This window comes from Phoca vitulina, unplaced genomic scaffold (genome assembly GCF_004348235.1).
Source record: "Phoca vitulina isolate PV1807 unplaced genomic scaffold, GSC_HSeal_1.0 scaffold91, whole genome shotgun sequence".
Taxonomy (NCBI): Eukaryota; Metazoa; Chordata; class Mammalia; order Carnivora; family Phocidae; genus Phoca; species Phoca vitulina.
In genome coordinates, this window is record NW_022589794.1 from 2,560,220 (window position 1) to 2,584,638 (window position 24,419).

Here is a 24,419-nt window from a genome sequence, read left to right on the forward strand (position 1 = left end):
CACAATGTCCCCCAAGTCCTGCCGCCCTCAGGGCTCATCTCTCATGAGTCAGGCCACCAAGTGGGTGACAGGCAGGCTCTGCAGCCTTGTGAGCTGAACCGTGGCAAGCTCTGGTCCTGGCCCTCGGGACCTGTGGGTGTGGCCTTCTCTGGAAATGGGGTCTCTGCAGAGGTCATCAGCTAAGATGAAGTCATCCTGAATTGGGGTGGGGTCCATTTTGGACACGGACGCACGCAAAGAGAAGCTGGTCACGTGACAACCCAGACAGAGACTGGAGGGACGTGGCCACCAGCCAGGGACCGCGTGGGGCCCCCAGAAGCTGGAGGAAGCCGGAAGCACCCTCCCCCCGGCCCTGCCCGACCTGGAGTCAGGCTCCAGACTGTAAACGAATGAATGCCTGTTGTTTCAGCCGTCCGGAGCGCGGTGCTCTGTCCCCGCGGCCCCGAGAAACCAGCCAGCAGACCTGCGGCCAGCAGACTGTGACGACTGGACTCACGGATGCCAACCGTCCCTCACGTGGGATGGCACTCAGCCCCTCTGGGGGTGGCGCAGCGACGGGTCGGATCACAAAGGCACCGGGGCCTCCAGAACAAGAGGGAGAGCGGCTTTTCCTGTTTGAAACATTCCACTTCCCCCTGCGGGGGAATCAGAGCCCCAGACTCTTCCTTCCACCCTTGAATGAGAAGTGATTTTGAGAACAATGGGAAATTTGCATGCATTAGCTCAGTCTTTGAAACGTCTGTCCAGCTGACTTCTCTGAAAATTAAACTGAAGCCACACCTCCTACTTGTTACCCTAGGACTTGGGGGGGGTCACAGGCTGGTCTTGACAGCCGGTGGTCATTACACCCCCGCCCGCCCATGGCCAGTGGGTCCTGCCCCAGGTGCTTTTATCACCACATTTTACAGAAGGACCCCTGAGGCTCACCGAGGCCACACACCTCCTACCCACGTGCTTTCAACTTCCAATCACCTCAACGAGGAATTTTAGAGGGAACCAGTAAAGGTCACCAATTTTCCATTTTGACATCAAGGACGTTAATTACAGCTGCTTATTACTTTTAGCACCATTTCACGCGGTGCTATGGCAAAGGCAGGAGGGACACCCCCTCGCGGCAGAGCGTTTTAATGGAGGCACCCAGTTTATGAGCGCCTGGCTCCGTGTTCATCACGCGCCTCCGTAGCAGGTCCACATGCTCTTGGGGGAGCCCTGGGAGCATGCTGTAGATGACCACGGGAGGCTCTTGGACACTGGCTCGTGGACGCATGCACCTCGTGGATGCTGCCCCTCCGGGCAGGGCAAGGGCCGCCCCCGTCCATGCGGCCACCCCTCCCCAGCCCTCGGCCCCCTCAGTCGGGTTGGAGACAAACACCCACAGCCAGCGTGGTGTGAGGAGAGGCCAGCTGGCCATGGAGAATGAGTCTGGCCACGTCGCGGTGACGTGGAAACTGAGGCAGAAGAGAAATTATTACCTTTCCTTACTGCCTACAGCCCACTGACAAGTCCTTGAGACAGGTAGTGACCTTCCTCTAGGAGCTCAGCTGCCTCGATGTGGACGCTTTGCTAAAGGCCAAAGGCAACCTTAGCCGGACCCCCAGGATCCTGAGTCTACTTTAACATTTAGAAATAACTTCGGAAACTCCCTTTATCTCTTCCCCCCAAGATACGTGTCGGCAATCACCCCCCAAGCATACGGCCCACCAATATACATCTGAAGGGTCTCAGATTTTATTAGACGGTAATAAATGACCTTTTCCCAACAATAGCTAGCCCCCTCAGGATCCTGGAACCCTTCCTTCCAAATTCCTTAGAGACTGATGCTATCCTTAAGCCCCTCCCAACTTGAAAGTATATAAGGGGCCACTCCTCATGACCCCGGCGCGGCTCTTTCTGCCCACAGGTCCTGTCCCCCTGCTTTAATAAACCACCTTTCTGCACCAAAGACGCCTCAGGAATTCTTTCTTGGCCGTCAGCTTCGAACCCATCTTTCCTACATCAACAGCACCCAGATTGAACAGAAGCCCTGGCTGGGGGCATCCGGGGAACCCCTTTTCACATCCAAAAGGGGCCTCATGCCTCTCAAAAAGTGAGCTTCCAGCAGGCATTCCAGAACCTTCTTCAGCTGGGCAGGAAGCCCATGATGCCCAAGCCCTCCCTGGATCGTCCAGTGCTGCGTTGCCCTGGACATGGCGTTGCCCTGGGAGAGGGTCAGCAGGGGGTCAGGAGGATGCGCCCACCCTCCGTCCTCCAGCTGGAGAAGTCTGCATTTGGCTTTTTGCTTCCACTTGAAATTATCGTCAAACATGTCGTCTCCTCTGTCGTTATGTTTCAGACTGAATTCTAATTAATAATTATCTTCTAAAGCACCACGTAATATCCTGTGGATGGATGCATAAATATTTGCTTCCCAGGTCCTGCGTGACTGTACGTTTATCTGTTGGCTTGTCCAGCCAGCCCGGTCCTGCACTGGTGTGGTTGTCACTCAGGGTTCCAGCAGACACTTCATCCCGAAGGACACAGTGACGGCGACGGTGGGCATGCGCCCAAGTGGGTTACATCACCAGCAGAGAGCGCCCCTCCTCTGGTATGTTGAGCGCCCAGAACAAAGGGAGTGAGGGCCAGCTTTGCACAAAAGGGCGCCTCCAGCTCAGGTGCGCTCCATCCTGCCGCAGGTGGGCTAAGTTGGCCCAGGGGTCCCGGGGCAGGCGGCAGAGGTGGGCCCCCGGCTATGGAAAGTGAGTTGTCAAGGTCAGGGCACCCACTGCTTCTAGAACATTCTCTGCTCTGGGGCTCTTGCTTAGTGAGGTGGGTTTGCTTTCAGAGGCAGGGACCTGACTTTCCGGAGGAGAAGCAGCTTCCTCTGAACACAGGGTCCTTCCCCGTTCATCCTCCTGTGGTGGTGGGAGGGGAGCGTGTACTTCTGCCAAAGTTCTCCTGAAGCCCACAGCCATTTGCTTCTGTGGATAATCATTCGAAGCTCCTTTCACATGGCCTGAGGGAACATACTTTCTAATTCCGAGAGATAATTTGGAAGCCATCTCAGCGAGGAGGTGGCTGTGTCTGAGATCCCAAGAGCTCCTACTCACACGTGGGAACCCGTGGGGCCCGGCCCAGGAGTGAAAGCAGCCCGTCAGGGGCGGACTCGGGTGCTGGGCTGAGGGACTGGGGCCATTGCCCAGACATCGTCTCTTGATTTACGAGAACACGGCGGCTGGCCCTCGGTACCTGCGTCGTGGGGCTGGGGGTGGGTGCTCCCGTGCTCCAGACCTAACCCAGCCTAAGACACCAGATCTTCCAGACTTTCAAGGGAAGGCAGCAAGACAGATTCACGTCTGAATATCAGCAACTATAGCATGGGGTTAACAAAGAGGGCCTGCCTCTGTGAGCTCGGGTGTGGCCGGCTGCAGAAGGCTGCATAATGGGTCCCAAGGGTGCCCCCGTAAATGGGGCTTTGCAGACAGGATCACCACAAGGACCCTGAGATTCAGAGAGTGTCCGGGGTCATCCAGGAGGGACCTACGCACCACCAGATGCCCTTAAAGCAGAGAGGCTGAGGGAGGTTTCACGTGCACAGTAGAGGGGACCGCGAGATCTGAAGGCAGAGCCCGGGCAGAAGGGACGCCTGGGCCCCCAGAAGCTGGAAGGGGCAGGAAGGATCCACCCTGGAGCCTCCAGAGAGCCCAGCCCTGCCCACACCTTGGTTTTAGCCCAGGGACACCCATTTTGGGCTTCTGACCTCCAGAACTGTAATAGAATAAATCCGGTTGTTTTAAGCCCATCAGCATGCGATGATTTGTCCCAGCAGCCCCGGGACCGGGCAGGGGACCCAGGCAGAGAGCGCCATCAGTGTGCAGAGAGCACCCCGGGGGGGCCAAGGCCTGGTGCAGCCTTTTGGGGGCTGCGTGTGTAACCACTGCACCACACCGCCTCGGCCCTGGGGCTCCCGACAGCGGCACAGTGACCCTGTGGGCAGCCTGCGATCCCCCAACGGCTTCCCCAAACCCGGGTGCCAGGAGGGGGCAGGGAGGCAGCAGACCCCTGTGCTCCCGGCGACGGAGGAACCCCAGGCAGGTGCAGGGTGGCTCAGAGCGGCCGCCTGCAGGGCTGGGAGGGTAGGTCTGGAGTCGTCCCCGGCCCCACGGACTGGTGGCCCGCAACAGCTGTTTCTACGGACGGCCTGGACATTTCAGAGAAGAGCAGCCGACGTGGAGGGACCGGGAGGGGCTTGGGGCTTAAAGCAAGTCTCAGGGGCACTGCCCAATGAGACACACTTCATGTGCAAGCCTGAGCTGCCAGCTCCTGTGGAAGGATCCAGCCGCCCGACAGCACGCATGTAGGGCACAGGGCCCTACACAGGTGCAGGTGGTCCGTTCCCTGCCCCCAGCCCGTCCGCACGGCTGCCTAGAGGTTGAGAGGCTGTGCCCCTGGTTTTGACGGATGGGGAGGGAGGTGGGTTGAATAGAAGCCCCAAAAGCTGGAACCCGTGAGTGTGGCCTTATTGGGAATAGGGTCTTTGCCGGTGTAACTAAGGTAAGGACCTCAAGATGAGAGCGTCCGGGATTAGGGTCAGTCCTAAATCCGATGACAAGTGTCCTGATAATTTAGAGGGGCTCAGAGAGACACACACAGAGAGGAGAAGCCACATGATGGTGGAGTAGAGATGGAGTCAGGTGTCTACAAGCCAAGGAACGCCAAGGATTGCCAGGAGCCACTAGAAGCTGGAGAGATGCCCGGAACAGATTCTCCCTCGGAGCCTCCAGGAGGAATCAGCCTGCCAATACTGATTTCAGGCTTCTGGCCTCCAGACTGTGAAAGAATAAATCCCTGTTGTTTAAGGCCACCCGGTTTGTGGTCATTTGTTATAGCAGATCAACAGGACACTCATACAGGGGGGAAGGAGGAGGGGGTCGGAGAGGAGGGGGAATGGGGAGGGGCAGAGGGGGAGGGTGTGGGTGGGAGGGGAGGGGAGGGGGAGGGCGAGGGTGAGAAAGGGCAGAGGAGAAGGATGAGGGGAGGGGGAATGGGGGGGCAGAGAGGGAGGGTGTGGGTGGGAGGGGAGGGGAGGGGAGAGGAGAGGAGGGGAGGGGAGGGCAGGGGTGAGAAAGGGCAGAGGAGAAGGATGAGGGGAGGGGGGATGCGGAGGGGCAGAGGGGGAGGGTGTGGGAGGGGAGGGAAGACACTCTGGGTGCTTGGCCAGCATCTATTGTCTCCGTCCTTTTCATTAGCAGAACCACAGTTCGTTTGGGGTAGAAATGAGTTCAGCTAAAATGCTCGCCTCCCTGGGCTGACCTTGTGGCCAGGGGTGGCATGGGACCAAACTCTGATCAGTAAGATCTAAGTGGAATTTGCTGGGTGGAATTTCTGGGAAATGTGTCTAAAAGGCATGGTCTCCGCCGGTGCATGTGCGTTTTTGCCTTTTACCTGCAGTCCCTCCTCCTTTCTCCTGCCTGGAGCTAGGACTCAATGCCCAGGGCTGGAGCGGCCACCCTGCGACCACGAGGCCGAATGCCGCACACTAGGAAGGGAGGGGCTGGAACCAAATGCGGTTGGGTCCTTGAGGCCCCACGCTGTCAGGCCGTGGGCGTCGGGCGGCCACGAGAGCCTGGATTCCACCCCCCAGAGACGCGAGGGAGTGGGCCCTGCCGCAGAGGACCAGCTGCCAGGGCTGGCCGTCCCGGGGCCCCTTCCAGCCCCCCTCCCAGAAGAGGCCCGTCACACCTGCAACCCACGCCTTGCAGCCAGGGTACCGGGCACACACGGGCACACACGGGCACACACGGCACACACGGGCACACACGGGCACACATGGCACACACGGGCACACACGGGCACACACGGGCACACGTGGGCACACATGGGCACACACGGGCACACACGGGCACACGTGGGCACACGGGCACACACGGGCCACGTGGGCACACACGGGCACACGTGGGCACACATGGCACACATGGGCACACGTGGGCACACACGGGCACACGTGGGCACACACGGGCACACATGGGCACACACGGGCACACGTGGGCACACACGGGCACACACGGGCACACATGGGCACACATGGGCGGCTGAAAGAGTTTTCAGCGCGGGAGGAAGCGCGGGAGGAGGTGCGGCGTTCAAGCTCCCAGCTTCCTTGAGTCACAGATTCCATCTGTCAGGGGACGTCAGCCGGTGTTCTGGGAGGAGACAGCCCCAGTGCAGACGCTGGTCACAAGCACAGCTGAGAGGGGAGGCAGAGCAGAGGGCCGTGGGAGGGGGGTGCCCTCAGCATCCAGCCGACGGACCACCAGCCACCCTGGAATCGGCCAGAATCTTAGATTTGAATCAACACCACCAACTGCTAAAAAGCAATAAATATCTGACAAGACGGGGAAAAAGTTTACAAGGACAGACGTGAAGAAAGATGGGAATCTGAGATGAGTGCTTTCTCGAAGTGGGGGTGGGTGTTGTCCTGAATACTGCGAACTCCACATCTCAAGGGGGGAGAAGTCAGGAGCCAGATGGCCCCCTGTGTGGGGCCGCAGCCTTGGACGGGGTGGGAGGGCCCGCTCACAGCCCCAGGAGCCCGGAAGGACAGACACAAAACTCCTGTCCACGGTGGGTCCAACGAGGCCGAGGACTGAGCTTCCCTGACGGCGCGCACACCCGTCCCACACGCCGGGGCCCCGCGCAGAGGCAGAGAGGACCGGCTGCCCATGCTGCCCTCACCAGCCGTCTCCTGCTCCTCAGGTCGCCCCGCAGGCAGGACTCCGAGGCTCACGGTGGACAGACCGCTGGTCACCTGCCGGGGCTACGGGCCGTACCCTCCCACACCCTCGACCCTGGTGGCCGCCTTCTCGGGGAGAGTGGGGTGGAAACAGCAGTGAGCAGAGCACCCACCAGCTCCCAGCTCCTCTCTTGCTTTGCCCTATAAAAATGTAGGCCAATCTAACACGCCTGCTATTAATTTTGATGATTGCAAAGTGGAAGTAAAAGAAGCAGGCCCCGTGTGGCTTTGTAGGCGACAGCTCCGCCCCAGGTTCCGCGCACCCACTCTCCCCACGCGCCGCAGCCAATTACGTCTCAGGTCTGTTAAGGATCTCTGGGGACCCAAACTGGGGTCGTGTTGTTAATAGCCAAAGATGGACCGCCCTCTGGAACCGTGAAGTCATGAATATTTTGCAGGACATGGCAACACCGGTAAGATATATTCTCACTGAGACCAGTCGAGTGTTTGATAAATCTTCATACGTCATGTGAATATTTATGGGGCCAAAGCATGCAAAATAAGGAGTGACTGGAAATATCCGGCAAAATGGATTTCCTGGCTCTCTCTCTCTCTTTGTAAGCGTGTCCTGTGGCCTGCTCCATCCAGCTCCAGTTTGGGTCTCCTGATTGCTGGGGAGTGGGCACAGGGACATTTGGGAGTCCTGTCCCTCAGCGGCCACCTGGCTCCAAGTGCAGCTGCATGGAAGGTGGGAGTGGTCAGGTCCCCAGCCTCTGACGATAGACGTGCTCCCGCTGGGCTGAGTTCTCTGCTCAGATCCCGACTGCCAAATCTCCCGGGAAATGCAGGCGGTCATGAACAGGAGGATACCGAGGGCCCGTGCTCTGGGGAAGATGTGGGGATGTAGGGCCGGACCCCAGGAGCTGAGAGTCTGGCTGGCTCTGGCTGGGAGCCCCTTTGGGTGGGGACAGAGGATCCAGCCCCTCCTTCAGCTGTCCTCCTGACCCCCAGGGTGGGGATGCCCGGCCTTGCTGGCTGCCCCAGCCCCAGGACCTGCTTCACAGCGGTGCTCACCAAACAGGTGCACTGAGAGAATGCATGCATGCATGAATGAATGACCGGAGGGTGGGCAACTGCGGGCTCCCAATCTGAAGGACAGAGCCAGAGCCGTGGGTGCTGCCCCCAGAGCTCCATCCAGGGGACAGTGACCTTCCAGATAAGGAACAGTGGACAAGCACAAAGTGTCCCTGTCTCAGCCCGCCCTGGCTGCCCTAGGAAACACACAGACTAGGTGCTTACACGCCCTTATTTCTCACAGCCCTGGAGGCTGGGAGTCCACACCAAGGCACCAATGTGCCTCCCGGTCAGAGCCTGTCCCTGGCCTGTCTCCTGGCCAGCAGTTCGTGCTGTGTCCTCAACCGTCTGTCCTTGGTGTGCGCGTTCAGAGCGAGAAACGGGATATCTGTCTCTCTTCCTCTTCCTGCGAGGCCACCAATCCCCCATGGGGGCCCCCTTGAGAACCTTTCTGAGCCTGAGGGGGAGGGTTCCCTGCAGGGAATCTGCAGGGAGGGTTCCCACGGGGGAATCTGGGGCACACACATTCGGTCGCTTGGGTCCATTTCCGCTCCCCGGAACTCATGTCCTTCTCTTGTGCCAAGTGCACGCACTCCACACTCCCCGAGATGTCAGTCATTCCAGCACCAACTCTGGAGTCTGAAGTCAAAGGCTGTCTCCACATCGGCACGCACAGCTCCCCAGACCTGAGCCACGGGGCAGCAGCACGTCCCTCATGGCTGCTGGGCAGGCGTTCAGGTTTGCTCAGCTTGGTGCCAGAGCCAAGTCCAGAATTCAAACCCCACCTTCACCCACGTCCTAACTGTGGGTAAAATACTTGAGCATCGTGAGCCTCGGTTTCCCCATCTGAGTTAAGGTGACAGCACCTCCCTCATGGGACCCACACTCCCCCAGGGACCCCTCCAGCCACAGGGCCTTCAGTGGTGGGCATTCTGGGCCAGAGGAGCTGCCTGTCTGGGGGTGGGGACAGCTCGAAGAACACCTGATCTAAGCCGGCCCTCGCTGAGTGCCTTCTGACCCCAAAGGCCCCAGGTCAGGGATAGAGAGGCTGGAGCTGGGTGTCCGCCCTCCCAGTGGCTGACAGGACCCTCAGGAGAGAGGAGATGGGGAAGGTCTAGAATCTGGCCACATGTTTCTGCAGGACCCAAACACCTAGCTGTCTTTTCTCCTCATCTGAGTTTCTGCAGCCCCGGGAAGGAGAACATGCCCCACATCCCTGTTCTCAGGGGCAGCTAGGGCTTCTTGCAGCCCTGGGCAGTGCCTACGGTTCCATGTCTCTGCTCCCAGGGGGGACACCCTTCTGCCAGGGCCACACTGGACATGAGGCTCTCAGACCCATACTTGTGCCTGACAGGCTATTTGTCTGCACATGGGAGCATCTGGGCCCAACTTGCCTTCCTGGCCTTCTGTCCTCCTCCAGCCATTCAGGATACTTGCTTCCCTTTCTCAATGCTTGGCCTTTCTCACTGTGCAGGATCTCCCATACCCATCCACCCACCCACTCATCCATCCATCCATCCATCCATCCATCCATCCATCCATCTATCCACCCATCCACCCATCCTCCCATCCACCCACTCATCCATTCATCCACCCACCCACTCATCCACCCACACACCCACTCATCCAACCATCCAACCATCATCCATCCACCCATCCATTCATCCATCCATCCCCACTCATCCACCCACCCATCCATCCACCCACTCACTCATCCACCCACCCATCCATTCATCCATCCATCTACCCACCCACCCACTCATCCATCCATCCACCCATCATCCATCCATCCATTCACCCACCCATCCACCCACTCATCCATCCATCCATCCACTCATCCATCCATCCATCCACCCACCCAACCATTCATCCACCCATCTACCCATCCACCCACCCACTTATCCATCCATCCATCCACTCATCCATCCACCCACTCATCCATCCACTCAAACATCCTTCCACCCATCCAATGAACAAATATTTATTAAGAAACCATTATGTGCCAGGCATCATGCTATCCATCTATCCAAATACCACCCAATTTCAACTATTTTTCTTCCTTCATCTTTGCTCACATTTCTGAGGACCAACTATGTGTCAGGCACATTTCTAAACACTTTGTACGCATTATCTTTTCTTTTCTTTTTTTAGATTTTATTTATTTGAGAGAGAGTGTGCGCACAAGCAGGGGGAGGAGTGAGGGAAAGTGAGAAGCAGACTCCCGGCTGAGCAGGGAGTCTGACGTGGGACTCAATCCTAGGACCCTGACATCATGACCTGAGCTGAAAGCAGATGATTAACTGACTGAGCCACCCAGGGGCCCCCATTCGTGTGCATTGTCTTATCTAATCTCCTCAAAAATCCTACTGTGGAAGGATAATCATCCTGCCCGTTTCACTGACATGGAAACCAAGGCTCAGAGAGAAGTGACCTGCTCAAGGCCACCCAGTTGAGGTTTGGACCCAGAGCCACCTAACTCCTTGTGCAGCTCAAACACCTCCCCTTCCATGAAATCCCTCCTGACCGTCCCCATCAACACAGTCCTCCCTCTTGTGCTCCTCTGAATTTGCATTACTGGTAACTCGCTGCCTTCCACCTGGCTGCAAACTCTCAGAGGAAGGCACCACGCTCTGAGCCAGCTTTCTGTGAAAGAAGTGTGAATTGGATTAAGCCACTCCCTGAGGTCCCTCCCCAACCTGCCAGGGAAGCCTGGGTGCCATGCATTTTTGGCAGGGTGGCATGCATCAGGAGAGGATGTACAGGGTTGGTCCGGTGGAGTTGGGTGGGAAGATGGGCGCACTGGGGATGAGCAGGCTGAGCCACGTCAGCCAGTCATCCTACTAAGTGGAGACCACAAGCCGGGCAGTGCTCACTTCTGGCCACACCAGGAGACAAATGTGACCGTAGCCCACCTCGCAGGTGAGGAAGCTCGAACAAGGAAGAAACCCGACCGAGGCTATGAGGGGAGGCCTGGCTCCGCAGCCCGTGTTCTAACCACAACAGTCTCCTCCTACCAATTAAGATAAGCTTGTTTGCTTCCGTGTCCACTGCTAAGTGCTCAAGCACGCAGACTATTAACAGGCATTTTCCACAATCTGCTCGAAATGGTGTGAAAACAGTCCCTGCAGAAGCCAGGCCGTTTCTCTGAAATAAAATCAAGGCTTGCTGGTTTCAGACCCGGGCTACACGCAGAGCCGGTCTGACCGCACTATTCTGTTAAAAATAAAAATAGTCCCTTTTCTTGCTGTAAGAGGCAGGAGCTATAATACACGACACTGAGCTACGCTGATGTCTCCACCCGTCTCTGGGGAGGTGCGCAGGGCAGGGGCCCTGGCGCCAGACGTGTCTGGATTCAAATCCCACCTCCTCCAGCGCCTCACCTGCCCGGGCCCAGCAGGTGACGGGGAGATCATCTCCTTACCAGGTTGCCGTGGGGGCGGCGTGGTCAGGGCCCCGGGCACTCAGCCCAGCATATCCACCTGGCTGTTGTGAACACCAGGTGCACAGGAACGTGCCCAGGACAGAGGTCCAACCAACAGCCCAGTCCTGGGGTCTCCCTCAGAAACGTGGAGGCTGGGAGGGGCCAGGTGTGGGGAGGGGGCCAACCCTTCCCCTGAGAAGGTACCCAGGAGGTCCACCCCGTCTGGGGAGCCTGCTGCATCTTTCCCCAGCCTCCCCACCTGTCCCCCCAGCAAACACCTGGACAGAACCGCCCTGGGTGGGGGGTGGAGGCAGGAGACTGGGTCCTCCCCAGATGTGGGGGGGCAAGGCAGGCCCAGCAGCACCCGCTCCCTGTCTTACCCCCACCCCCAAGCCCCCTCCCCCACCGACCACCTACCTCCACCTTGCAGACCGGGCCGTCCCCCGGCCTCCCAGTGTCCCCATCTCCCAACAGGCACTTTGTAACGCCCCCTATTCTAAGACGAAGCTCGCTGATTGAACACAACGGAACACACACTTCCTCCTTAAACAGCCATTTAAGGCTGTGGCTGTGCCTTAGAAAGAGAGGAAGGAGGGAGGGGTGGTGTGTCCCCGCACCCCCAGCTGATGACCTCGCTTCCTGCCTCCCTGAGCAAACAGAAGAATAGGAAGAGAACCCCGGAGTTCCCGCCCCGTCTGCTGCCCCTGACGCTGGGGTCTCATCCCTGTCCCGCACTCGGGGACGCGCTCCTTCCCCCGCACCTGTGCCCCTCCCGTCTCAGAAATACCCCCCTGCGGCCTTGCTTCAGTCGGCCGTGCTGACCTGCGCCTCCCCCGTTCTCGGCGAGCGGGTGCCCCCCCCGGGGACACTGGACACTGTGGGGAGGGGGTGCCACCAGCATCGCGGGGGGAGGCTAGGGGTGCTGTTGGCCAGCCTGCACCACGCACACGGCGGCCCGAGCTGGGAGACGGCCCAGACGGGGAACCATCCAGCCGATGCCTCCCTCCCCGCAGAGCAGCTCGCTTGCGGGGTCTAACTTCTCCCCGCCTGCCCCCCCACTCAACTGACCTCATCGGGCCACCTGCACCCTGCGAGCGGGCGGCAGGACTGTACGAGGACTGACCTCACAGAAGGAGAGACCAGGAATGTGTGCGCACGGAGGAAAGGCCATCCACAAGCCGGGAAGAGTGTTCCCGCCAAAACCCAGCCCTGCCGGGACCTCGACCCTGGTCTTCCAGCCTCCAGAGCCGTGAGACAATGAACTTCTGTTGTGCACGCCGCCTGGTCCATGGCGGTCTGTGACAGCGGCCTGAGCGGACGCCCACAGCTCCCCGATGGGTCTCCAGCACAGACTCCCCCAACCAGCTTTCTAGCCATGCTGCCAACGCACTGGGCACACGCTGCCCCAGGACCTTGGCACGTGCTGGGCCTGGAGCATTTCCTGCCACACCTGCACGTCCTGCCCTCACTTCCATCTTCACTTACAAGTCGGTCTCTCCCCGAGGCCTTGTATGGGCACCAAGCAAGGACGCCGGTGCTTCCCGCTGACGCCGTCCTTCCCGCCTTAGTTTGCTCCTCAGTGTTTCTCAGTATCGAGGAGTCCGTATAGTTTGCCTAATGGGGTCAGCGGACAAACAGGCTCCAGAGCCTGGGAACATGCTCAGTTATATGCTGAAGAGAATCAGCTGACCCGGGGCTGAGGGGGTGGCCCCGGATTATCTGGGGGGCCGATGTAGTCACAGGGGCCGGTCAGCGTGGAAGAGGGAGGCCAAGGAGGCCCAGGCTGCTGGTCCGCGGATGGAGGAAGGGCCCCAGCCCAGGAAGCAGGTGCCTTGACGCTGGGAATCCTCCCCTGCACCTCTCCAAGGAGCCAGCCCTGGGGACATCCCGATTTTGGCTCAGAGAGAACCGTGGTGGACTCCAGAACTCAGAGAATTCGTGTGCGCCATGTTGAGCCACTGAGTTTGTGCTAACTGGTTACAGCAAGAGGAGATGAAATCGGCTTATCTTTCTGCCTCCCGTCCCTCCTCACTGGACGCGGGAACCGCGAGGCCGGGGGTCCGCACGGCCCTTCAGTGCTGGGCAGTGGGGCCTCTGGCTCCGCCTGGAACACGCTGGAGGGGTCGGCACAGAGATCGCCCGCGGGGGCCTCAGCAGGAGACGAAGCGAAGGCCTCCGCGAGGCTGGGGCCACAGGCGAGACACCCTGAGGGTCACCGGCGCCGCTGCCCGCCCCAGGGGGCCTGGGGACACGCTCGTGACTGACCCTTCCCTCCATCTTCAGCGAAAACCTTATGATCTTCCCAGGAACGCTCTGAAGATGTATTCTTGGAAGTTTGAGTTTAACACCATGAACGATACTATTTGCGTTTACACGACACACGGGGGCCGGGCCTGGGCTGGCACTGTGGACACGTGGCACCCCAGCCTGCTGACCTCCGAATGCCCAGGGGGCCGCTGTGTGTGACCAGCACCCCGCGCGTCCGGAGCAGGCCGGGTCAACGCCGTCCTCCCGTGTGTCACTCTCCGGCGGACACCAGGCTGGGGGCGCAGGTCAACGTCTCCACTGCGACCCCCGGGGCCCTTAGGGGCAGCGGAGGACCCGGCCCGCCTGAGAGATGGTGTCTACCGGGACTGTCCGTGCCCCTGACTCCTGGACCGCCGTCCCGCAGAGACACTTCTGTGAATGTGAGCGGCGGACACGGCAAGAGTCACACACAGACATCTAAGGTGCGCCGCGGTGTGGGGAAGCCGGCCCTCCAATTCCTTCCCTCTTTCCCTCTTTTAACACACCCAGCAGCTCACAAACCTGGCATGACTGCAGCCCCAGGCGACCGGTCCGGACAAGGCAGCCCACCCCCACGGCCAAGGCCTCTCCCCTACACGACCCCGTGCTCGGCACCCCCGTGTCCCCCGCCTCCCGCCACGCGGCCCCCCACCCAGCGAGGCCCTGCAGCCAGGCCCCACTTCTAACCAGGGCCTCACAGCTCTGCTCCGTGAGGACCCACTGCTGGCCTGACACCTCGACACCAGGCACGGGGCCAGGCCCTGGGCCGGCATTTTAAGGAATGAAGGTACTTAGCTTATTTACTGAAGAATAAAACGCCAACCGCTGAGGCCTCTGAGCCCTCTGGGGAGACCCCCGTGGCAGGTGCACATCAGACCCGACCTGACCCAGGGGCCAGGCAGGTGGGCCTGGGAGGCGGGGCTGCTGGGGACCCCCTGGCCCCTTCTCCGCAGTCTTTCGGGTCCAGCCCCTGATACGGGGACCTCGGGCTCCCGGGACACACATCTGACGTGGATTGGTGTGAGAAAACACTCCCGCATGTGGGCTGTGCAAGAACTCTCACGAGGACAGCCGCTTTGGCAGACGCCCAGGCGCCACCTAGACCTCTCGGGCAGGTCCCGGCTCGACACAGTCACCCGGCTCCCACGAGGCAACGTCGCCCACACGGAGCCTGGGCGGTAGCAGGGCGGGCTGCCCGCCGCTTACGCATTGTCCGGCCGCCCGCCCGCATAGAAGCCGCCCCCCTGCAGCTCCAACCGCAGCGGCATGAGGGCCCCTGGGGCAGGTGCGTCTCTGAGGGAGGGGTTCCCCGGATCCCAGCAGCGGTCTAGGGGCACCGAACCCACCCAGCAGACCCGCGAGGCCACAGGGAGAAGGCATTTATCAAGTTTGGGTCCCAGCGTCTACCTCCTGGATTTCTTCTGGGAACTCATCTCTTCCCCATGCTCAGTGTCCTGCGGTTTAGATGGGATTGACCCAGTTCCAGGGATGAAATAAAGCTGATGCCCGGAGGAGGGGGAGACACAGAGGGCCAGGCTGCTTGTTCAAGCCTCACCTGAAGCCCGACAGCCACTGGATCCTGCAGGCCCCGGTGCTTCCCAGGCCACATTCACACTGGCGGTGCCCTTACTATTACTGAAGTGTCCTCAGACTAAAAACCTCCTTCCATCCATTCCGGTCACCGGCCACGACCCCGGGGAGGCTGCCCTCGTGGTCGGCTGCTCAGCGCCCGGATCTGGTCTTCCCCCCTTCCTGCCGTGGGATCCGCGTCCCTGCAGACCTCTCAGTCACCTCACTCAACAGTGTCCTTCACGTTGACACACATTTTAAATGAAATACATTTGCTTCTTAAACAGGTGATTTATCACCACCCAAAATAGGAAGCCTGTATCGTTTGTCCAAAACATCAGTCAGTAGAGAAGAAACACGGCGCAGGGCTATGGAAGTGCCACCTGCCACGGGTCCTGAGCCGGGAAGGGCCCGTGCGCGTCTGAACGGGGGACTGGCGAGGTTAGTCTTCTTGGTACCATCAGAAAGGGGACGGAGGATGGCCGGGGGGACGGTCCCTCACAACAGCGCCCGGACAGCGTGGGCTTAATCATCGTGCCTGAAATTGTCCCTCACCAGCCGTGCTCCCCAGTGTGAGCCCCACGGGGCAGGAACCTGCATCCCAATCACTTACGTATCCTGACTTGGCATCAGGAGCATAGCAGGTGCTCACGAAACACATGGAGAAATGAGATCTTGCCTTCATTCGAGGAGGGGGAGACCCCCGGCTTGGAGAGGTCGGGTCTGTGAGAGCGAACGCCGGGGCAGGAAGGGCCTGTGGCCTCACACGTGGGCAGAGGGGAGTTTGCCTGCCGGAGAGACCACCCCTCCGCCTCCCCCCTTCTCTACACATGTCCTGAGGTCCCAGCATGTGCGGCACACGTCACAGATGATCCAGGAGGGGTCTGCAGTGGCCTGTGGGTGTGAGAGCCACCTCCGGAAGACCAGCTGCTGTCAGACACGTGATGTGGGGCCACGCAGAGATCACGCATGGCTGACACCAGCCGGTCACCATGCAGAGTGTTGGGGAGACTGTCTCGATCCTGGCCATCCTGCACGGAGTTCCAGCAAAGGAAATCCCAAGTCACGAGGGAGATCCAAGGACCCCTCTCACCTCTCCTTCAGCACCTGGCCGCCTTCCCTTTGGGGGGAAGCAGAACCGTGGTCCTAAGACCCTGGAATGTCTCCGTGGGAGACAGGATAGGGAAACATCTAGAGACTTATTTTTGTCGACTTTCTAGCCAACGAAGGATAAACTGTCCTTTCAGAAAGTAGGGCCTTTGAAATATGCAGATTGCGGAGCTGAATTGTAAATGCAATCACTTAGCCCCGCACCTCCCAAGCCCGGGATCACCGCCTGCATGAATTATTCCTAGAAGTGCGGCTGCGGATTTGCAGACGCACGTCTCCGCATGGAACCAGGCCTGGTGAGATCCACTTGCCACCCTGAGAGCCAAGAGAAGTGTTCCTCACAGGGTGGAGCGTCCTTGCACCTCCTTCTCCCAAACACAAGGGGCCAGGTCTGCAGGAGCTAAGCCCTATGTCCGGGAAGTGGCCTCGGCCGCCCTGACTCATCCATGGTTGGACGGGGCCTGCAGGCCGAGAAGCAGAGGCAAAGAGGAGGGAGAAAAGCAAAACCAAACGCTCTCCACCCTCTCAGAGTGAGGGAGGCTGCGCCCAGTGCTGGGCACGCGGCAGCTGGAAGGGGACGGAAAGGACAGTTCCCGCCAAACGGCCCGCAGCCCTGCCCTGGCATCGGTGAGAGGCTAGGCTCCAGGAGGATGCGCTAGTTTCTCACTCACGGTAGCAAATCAGCACAGCGCAGGAGGGACGCGGACGCAGGGGCGAAAGGCCAGCCAAGTACCCGCCGCTGCCCTGGTGAAGCCAGACCTGCCAGGACCCTCGAGGACTCACAGACACACCACGCTCTCTTCCCAGCCGTGGCCAGTGAGACCAGCACGCAGGACGGGGAGGCTCACAAAGCAGATCCGGGAGGATGAGGACCGGTGAGCTCAAGCTCAAGAGGCCCCCAGGCCCAGCGGGAAGCCGGCGGTGGGACTAAAACCAGCGAACAGGAAAGCTCTCTGGTGGAACGCACACTCCCAAACACGTGGAATATCTTGGAGCATTTCCCACACGGACCTGCTTCTGTGCACAGAAAAGCCCGGAACCTCTCTCCAGAAACCAGCACCTTCTCAACACGCGGGGCTCCCAGGGCAGGTGCGCTGGGCAGGCGCCCCGCGGGGGCGAGGGGTGTCTGGCGGCCCCAGGAATCCTTGGGCGCTCTCAGACCCCGGCCACCCTCTTCCGCAGGCTCTCAGGGTCCGATTTACCCCTCCTTTTATGATGCAAACAGTATGCACCGGGGGCGTGAGACCCCCTCGCTGTCCTCACGCGGCTTCGGCTCCGAGCCCGCTGTGCACCGTTCACAGCGTGCGGACGGTCTCTGGACAGCCTCCCCGATTCCGCTTCTCAGCCATGATGCCTGCCAATTGGTAAAGCATACACCACGGTGGGAGACGGCGGGACATCGACACGCGTCTCTGGCAAACGCTGGGTCAGAATCCGGCATCTCCGCCTCACCTCTCTGCAGCTCAACTAGGGTTTCATTATGAAGACTCAGCGCGCTCAGATTGTCGGTAGGATTTGGGCCTCCTGCTCAGATACCGGGGACCCCGCTGCCGTGGACACGCACCCCTTAGCGCCTGACCCCCCCCCCCCCTCCAGGGACAGGTGGCCGCTCAGGACACAGTCTGCCACAGACCGGGCTTCCCGAGGAGGAGCCACAGTCCTGGAAGGGGCCACATGCCGGACAGGATTTTTGGCAAAAGAAGGACACAGGGTTGAATAACACTGACTCCTACCATGAGAAGTGTTCCCTTTTATCTCGATCTCCTGATCTCTGCAAGGAGAGAGTCTGGGTTTCCTGCTCATATATCCCTACAGGTGCCTTTCCCTCGAGAGTCTCCCTTTGCACAAAGAGAGAGCTGCCTTGGGCTCAGAGCCCCAGGGCGACCGCAGCACCCAGCTGGACTTGAACAGAACCCACGTCTTGGCTTCATCCGTCTGGTCACCTCCTGCTTGTGGGTGTGGGTGCCGATTTGCAGCTCTCTTTTTAAATAAATTCACTATAAGCAAAAGCAATGAATTGTTCAGAGAAAGATCCGCTCACTTGCTCATTCAGCAAATATTTGCGGAGCGCTAATAATATGCACGGTACGGCCCAGGACCCTGGGTGTTAGGGCTGCGCACAAAGCAGACAAACCCCCACCCTCAGATGAATCACAGGGCGGGCGTCGTGCACAAATACGGGAAAGACGGCCCAGTCACACCCGGATTTCGGAAGCTCGAGAGGGAGCAGAGTTGGAATCACCTCTGTCCCAGGGGAGGGCGAGTGGCTGGCGGGGGCTGCCCGCACCCTGGGAGGCCTTAGGACCCACCAGACCCTCTGTTATTTCAACTTGGCCGTTGGACAACTGTAGAAATGCAGATCCTCTGTGAAGTAAATGCTGCCTTTACCGCGGCCGCCGCTCCCTCCCTCCACGGCCTCCGGAAGCCGCGCTGTCCCGCGGGCTCTGGGCTTTGCCTGCCTGTACGCCGGACCCAGGCCTCGCCCTCTGACCGCACAGGTTTGGGCAGGGGTGGGTCGAGGTAGCGGGGTTAACGCGAGAGCACTCTGAATTTTAGAAAGTACCTCCCTCTACAGCGGCCAGCCACCCACAACGGAAACCTCGCCATCCGCGGCCCCTAAAGAACGGGTCCGCAGGGATGAAAGGAGCAGGGCGGCCAGGTTCTCCTCTGCGGGGGAGACCGCGTCCTGGCCGCGCACGAGCCCTGTGAACAGGGGACACCTGCACCCGTGTAACGCTCACCAGCCCAGGGGCAGAACCACGGAGCCACCCGCTTTGCCTGGCCGTGGCTCGGCTCTGAAAGAGGAGCGAACGCGGAGTTCTCGGCCGCCCTCCTCACCCCAGGACTGGCCGCGTTCCTAAGGGCAGAGGGCTTGCAGACCAGGCGGCCGAATGGGGACGCTTCCCTCCCCGTTCTTCTCACGGAGCTAGAGGCTCTCAAACCGGCGCTCACGAGACGCCCTGCGCCAGCCACGCACGTGCACACACACATGCGCACGTGCACACACATGCATGCACGCACACCCATGCACATGTGCACACACGCGCGTGCACACATGCCCCTTGCCCACCCGGCCTCTCCCCTTCCTTCACCCACCTCTTTCTCCAAGTGTGTCCCCGTCTCTCTGCCCCATCCCTCTCCTCTGTCTCTCTGTATGTCCCTGTCTCTCTGTCTCTCTCTGTGTCTTGGCCTCTGTCTTTCTCTCCCTCCCTCCCTCCTCCTCCCTGCTCCTCTCGGAAGAGGGTCCTGCTCCCCACTTCTAGGCCGTGTACCCAGCACCGTGTCCCACCCAGGAGTCAAACCCGTGGAGGCTGTACTTTATGTGCAACTTAACATATTCAGAAGGATGATTTCTGGCTATAAACATTTTTTTCTTGCCTTGAGCACTGAATTTAGAAGCAAACTCTCGTGTACATACAGGATGTGACTATATCGCATTTCCTTAAAGAACATCTCCCAGGTCCTGTGACTCTGGATCTACACACACCGTTCACTAGGTCTTTGCTGAGGTCAGTCAGGCATTGCAGAGAAAGGGCACTGGACAGGCCGAAGAGAGGGTGTGGAAGAGCGTCCTGCTTCCGGGCACCCCTGCCTCCCCCCAGCTCCTGTAAGTCAGGAGAGACATTTCCAGGAAGCACTCAAGGCCGAGGAAATATCAGTGACGTTTCCCTTCGTTTGGATGTCTTCCCTCCTTTCTGCACTTGGCGGAGACCCCGGGGATTTTTTCTCAGCCGGACAGGCAGTCACGGGAAGTGCTCCTGCCCTTCAGCGCCCTGCCACACGGAAGCCTGCCCCAGGCTGGAGGGCTCAGCACTGTTTTCAAACGGCTCCTTGTGAACGAATGTCCACTCACCCCTGTCCTGTCCCTCCTTAGGGACCAACCCGAGGTGTGGGAGAGACTGGCTCTCGTCGTTTCCAGGAGCAAACACGAGTGACTCCTGGGTGGGACACGGTGCTGGGTACACGGCCTAGAAGTGGGGAGCAGGACCCTCATCTGAGAGGAGCAGGGAGGAGGAGGGAGGGAGGGAGAGAAAGACAGAGGCCAAGACACAGAGAGAAACAGAGAGACAGGGACATACAGAGAGACAGAGGAGAGGGATGGGGCAGAGAGACGGGGACACACTTGGAGAAAGAGGTGGGTGAAGGAAGGGGAGAGGCCGGGTGGGCAAGGGGCTGACACTGGCTCTCCTGAAACCCTTCCCTACACCCTGCTAGTGTCAGGACAGTGAGTCGGAGGTCCTGGCCTGCTCTGCCACCAAGGAGCCTGGCTCCCTCTCACCTGGAAGGGTGAGGTGAGTTGCAGCTCAAGGCGCTGAGCCGGCCGTCAGGATGTTACACAAGCCGATGTGCTGCCAATGTTTTTATATAACCCTCCAGTTCTCCCCATAAAACAGACCATAACACCCTGGCAAATACACTTCAATAAAGCTAGGTGCTATTACCAGGGCACACAGCTTCCGAGACGAATCACCCGGCCAAGTGGCAGTTGGACTAAACTTTTCTCCCCTCGTGGCTTCGGCTGCACAGGACAGATCAGAAAAGCCACAGAGCTCACTCAGGGAAGGCGCGTCTGGAGGAGACAGGAGCTGGGGGGCGCGGGGCGAGGGGCGCCTGGCGCGTCAGAGGATGCTCTGCTCCCTCCCAGACAGGGAGTAAGGCTGTGGACAGTACCCTCATCCACGGTGTCACCACGCCTCTGGGTCTCAAGCTGCTGCTTCCTCCCGCAGGAAGCCCCAAGGAGACCCCCATACTGGCAGGGAGCACGCAGACCCCCCCACACACAGTGCAGTCCAGCTCCCAGACACCTCCGCCCAGAGCCTGTTACTGATGCTTCCTTCCTGAGGAGCTTTGCTGGGGCTGCCAATGCAGAAACCAGAATAGCACAGAACAGAAGGAAAAAGCCCACTAATGAGGTAAACACACAAACTTTTCTCCTTCCTCCTTGTACCTCGGCACAGAGAGAGCCCAGGAAGCAGCACGCACTTTATTCCGTCTGCTGCATCCCAAAGTGGAAAAATACCCGTTCCTCCCAGCTGCGGCCACTGGCCCTGACCCTTGCGAGGGGCCCATGCCTTCGGGGAAGAAACAAGGAGCCCATCCCCAGGAGCCGGGCTTGCTGTGGAAGCTCCCGACGACCGTGGGCTCCCATGCACCACAGCCCAGGTCCCTCTGTGGGGTTAACACCTGCCAAGCCCCTGCTGGACCCCTGACTCAATCTGTCCAGGAGTCACCAGCTGGCCTCACACTCGTCGCACAGCAACACTTTCTGGAGGGAGCCCTGAGCATCCCCAGGACGGGAGGCTGAACGGGCCGAGGGGTCCCAGGGAGGCACCTTTCCCCACCAGCACTCAAGACACCACATCAACAACCTCTGAAGGACAGCACTGCCCTCCCTCCGTCTCCACATCCTCCAGGAGGGAGAGGGGTGACTCCAGGAGAAGACCCCCACCCCCACAGCTCCTAGGAAAGCGGAACGTGCCCGCTCACCGGCACTGCCTGCTCTTAAAGCAAGTCCTAGACCCTCTGGAGAAGTTCTTTCAAGTTTTCTCAGGGAATAAGTCGGAGACATTGCATGTGTGGTTGGGGGGTTGGTTCTCAAGTGTCCACCGGGGGAGTGAACGAATGAGCCGTCATCCAGGACAATGCTCTCTGCTAAAGGGACCCCTTCTCTTTCTTATCTGCCTCCTACCCAGTCTCCACCCGCAGTAACACAGAAGGAGTTTGATCCCAGCCTCTGTTGGCCATCAGGCCCTGGGGTCAGCCAGGGTTCCGTGTCCCGAGCGCCGTGTGCCCCCCCCCCCCCGCCCAGCCCCTTTGTTCCCAGCGGGACGCCGCCTCGGCTCACCATTCAGCTGGTTGTAGACCACCTCCTCCAGGTGGTCCAGGCGCTGCAGGATGGCTTCGCGGTCCACCAGCGCGCCCACCTTGGCGTGCCTGCTCCGCGCCCGGCGGTCGGCGCTGCGCACGATCTGCACCAGCCCCTCCGAGCGGTCCTGCAGGCGGCAGTACACGGAGAAGAGGATGATGCCCACGAACACCAGGATGTTGACCGTCAGCAAAGTTTTGATCTTCCTGGCCACCGCCATGAACGCGGCTGGAAGCTGGGGGCTGCCTCACCCGCGGGGCATCCCCGTGGGCCCAGCGGCCACAGGAGCCTCCGCCCGGCCCGCCGCTTCGGGGACCATGAGCCAGCCCGTCTGACGGCGGGGCCGCGGGGGCTGCGGGCGGGGTGGGGGAAGGGCGCGGGCGGGGGTGGGGCCCGGGGGCTGCGGGCACGGGGCTGCGGCAGGGGGGCTGCGGGCGGGGCCCGGGGGCTGTAGCCTGGGGAGCTTGGGGCCGGGGGCTGCGGGCTGGGGGCTGCGGGCTGGCTGCGCGCTCCGCCGCCCGCTCCCGGGAGCTGTCCCTTCAGCACCACCCGCGCCCGCTCAGCGCGCCCGGCCGCCGCCGCCCGGGGTCCCCTTGCGCAGGGGCTGCCCGGGGCCGCGCGCGCAGGGGGCAGCCGGCATCCTCCGCAGAGGGGCGCGGCCCCGTCCCGGGGGGGCGGCGGGCGGGTCTGCGGGCGGGAGAGGCGAGGGAGGCCGGGCGGGCGCTCCGGCGGCCGTGAGGCTCCTGCCCGCCCCGCAGCCACGGCGCCGGTGCGGAGTGACGCGGCCGCCCAGCTCATCAGCATGCACGCGGGGCCTCCGCGCCCGCCCCCCGCCGGGACCGCCCCCGCCCCCCTCGCTGGGCGCAGGGTCCGGGGCGAGCTCCGGCTGCCCCGAGCCCGGCCGGCCTGGCGGGCGGGGCGGGGCGGGGCCGCGCGCTCAGGAGACCCAGACCAAGGGCATCAGGGCGGACGCGGTGGGGGTGGGGGGTGCTGCGCGCGGACCCTCGTTGTCATGCCCCCTCCCCCCAGCTCCGAATAAACCCGAAACTTGACCCGAGGAAGCGGGGCCTTGGGGAGTGCCTGGTCAAGGCCGCGTTGTCTGCATTAATGGGCCTGGGGTGGGAGGGTGCCTTTGTGGGGAGAAGGGCGGACAGCAGGGTCAGAGCCATCTCCATGGTCTCCCTATTGACCTAGGCCAAACTAAATCAACTCCCGGCTTCCTTCCCCCCGCCCCCCACGCCCCACTCCCAATCCCCGCACCCCCACCCCCTCACCACCTCAGTCCCCAGCATCCCTGCCGTGGAGCTGAGAGGGAGGAAGAGCTGAATTCAAGGACGGGTGGACGGGGAGCCTGGGATTCAACAGGACCTAGGGGTCCCACCAGACTGAACCTGGCAACCTACCGGGACAGGAAGAAGGCTCAGACCCCTGGGCATCAGGTTCTCCAGGTCACGGTGCTCAGACCTCAGGGGAGAGCATACCTGGCTGCCCCCTCACCCCCCACCCCGCCTGTCCACGGATCTAGCCCCAAACAGGTATTTACAGATGAGGCAGCTGGGTCATGACGGGGAAAGACCTGCACAAGCCCCACAGAGTGGGCGCTGTGAGCACCCCCAGGCAGGACTTTCTGTCTGCCTGCTTCTCGCTGCATTCCGGTGCTTGAAACAGCACTTGACACTTAGTTGGTGCTTGGTAAATATTTGTTGAATAAATAAATGATAGAACATTTATTAAGAGCTAACTTTGTACTGGGTCCCCAATATACGGAGATGAATATGACAAGGACCTTGGGCTTCAGGGAGCTCTGGCTAATGTGCGCACTTACGTCTGTGTGTGTGTGCATTTGTATGTGTGTGTACATTTGTGTGTTTGTATGTGTGTTTGTGTTTGTCTTGTATCTGTGTGTCAGGGAATGTTAGGGTCTTCTGGCTCTTGGTCCAGTACTCTCTTCTCCAACACACATTTTGTGACCTCAGGCAGACCAGCCTCCCCAGCTTGGATGTTTTGTGCCTCCTGGTGGATTCTGGTGAAAGCGAAAACACCCATTTCTCCTCGTCCTCATCAAAACTGTCTCTTCTTTCTAGGACTTTCGTCTCAAGAAAGTCAGAGGACCACCAGCAGGAAGGAGCCAGCCGCTGGGCCTCTTGGCCAGCTGTCTCCAGAGTGTTTACCATGTAAAGCACTTGTTCTGAGAGGAGCCTGGGAATTCTGTTTTTACTCATCGGGAGAGTCTTACGGTGCAGCTAGTTTGATAAACACTGGTCTGTTTTTGATAAATAGCCAATCCCATGTCCCTTCTTAGGAAATACTGTATTTTTCTGTTTATAAAATGCCAGGTTGTAAGATGCTTCCCAATTTTACAAGGATAGCTTTGAGAATAATAATAC

At 60.1% G+C, this 24,419-nt stretch overlaps 1 protein-coding gene across 1 annotated transcript in view; it reads right to left on the minus strand.

The window, feature by feature from the left end:
* The window catches only part of GALNT9 (polypeptide N-acetylgalactosaminyltransferase 9), an 80,016-nt gene extending 57,616 nt beyond the window's left edge, over nucleotides 1-22,400 (minus strand). Inside the window, exon 1 of the mRNA XM_032396312.1 lies at nucleotides 22,012-22,400. Within this exon, the coding sequence (XP_032252203.1) occupies nucleotides 22,012-22,252 (241 nt within the window). The 5' untranslated portion in view covers nucleotides 22,253-22,400. The remainder of the gene's footprint in view (nucleotides 1-22,011) is intronic.
* Between the last annotated feature and the right edge of the window lie 2,019 nt (nucleotides 22,401-24,419).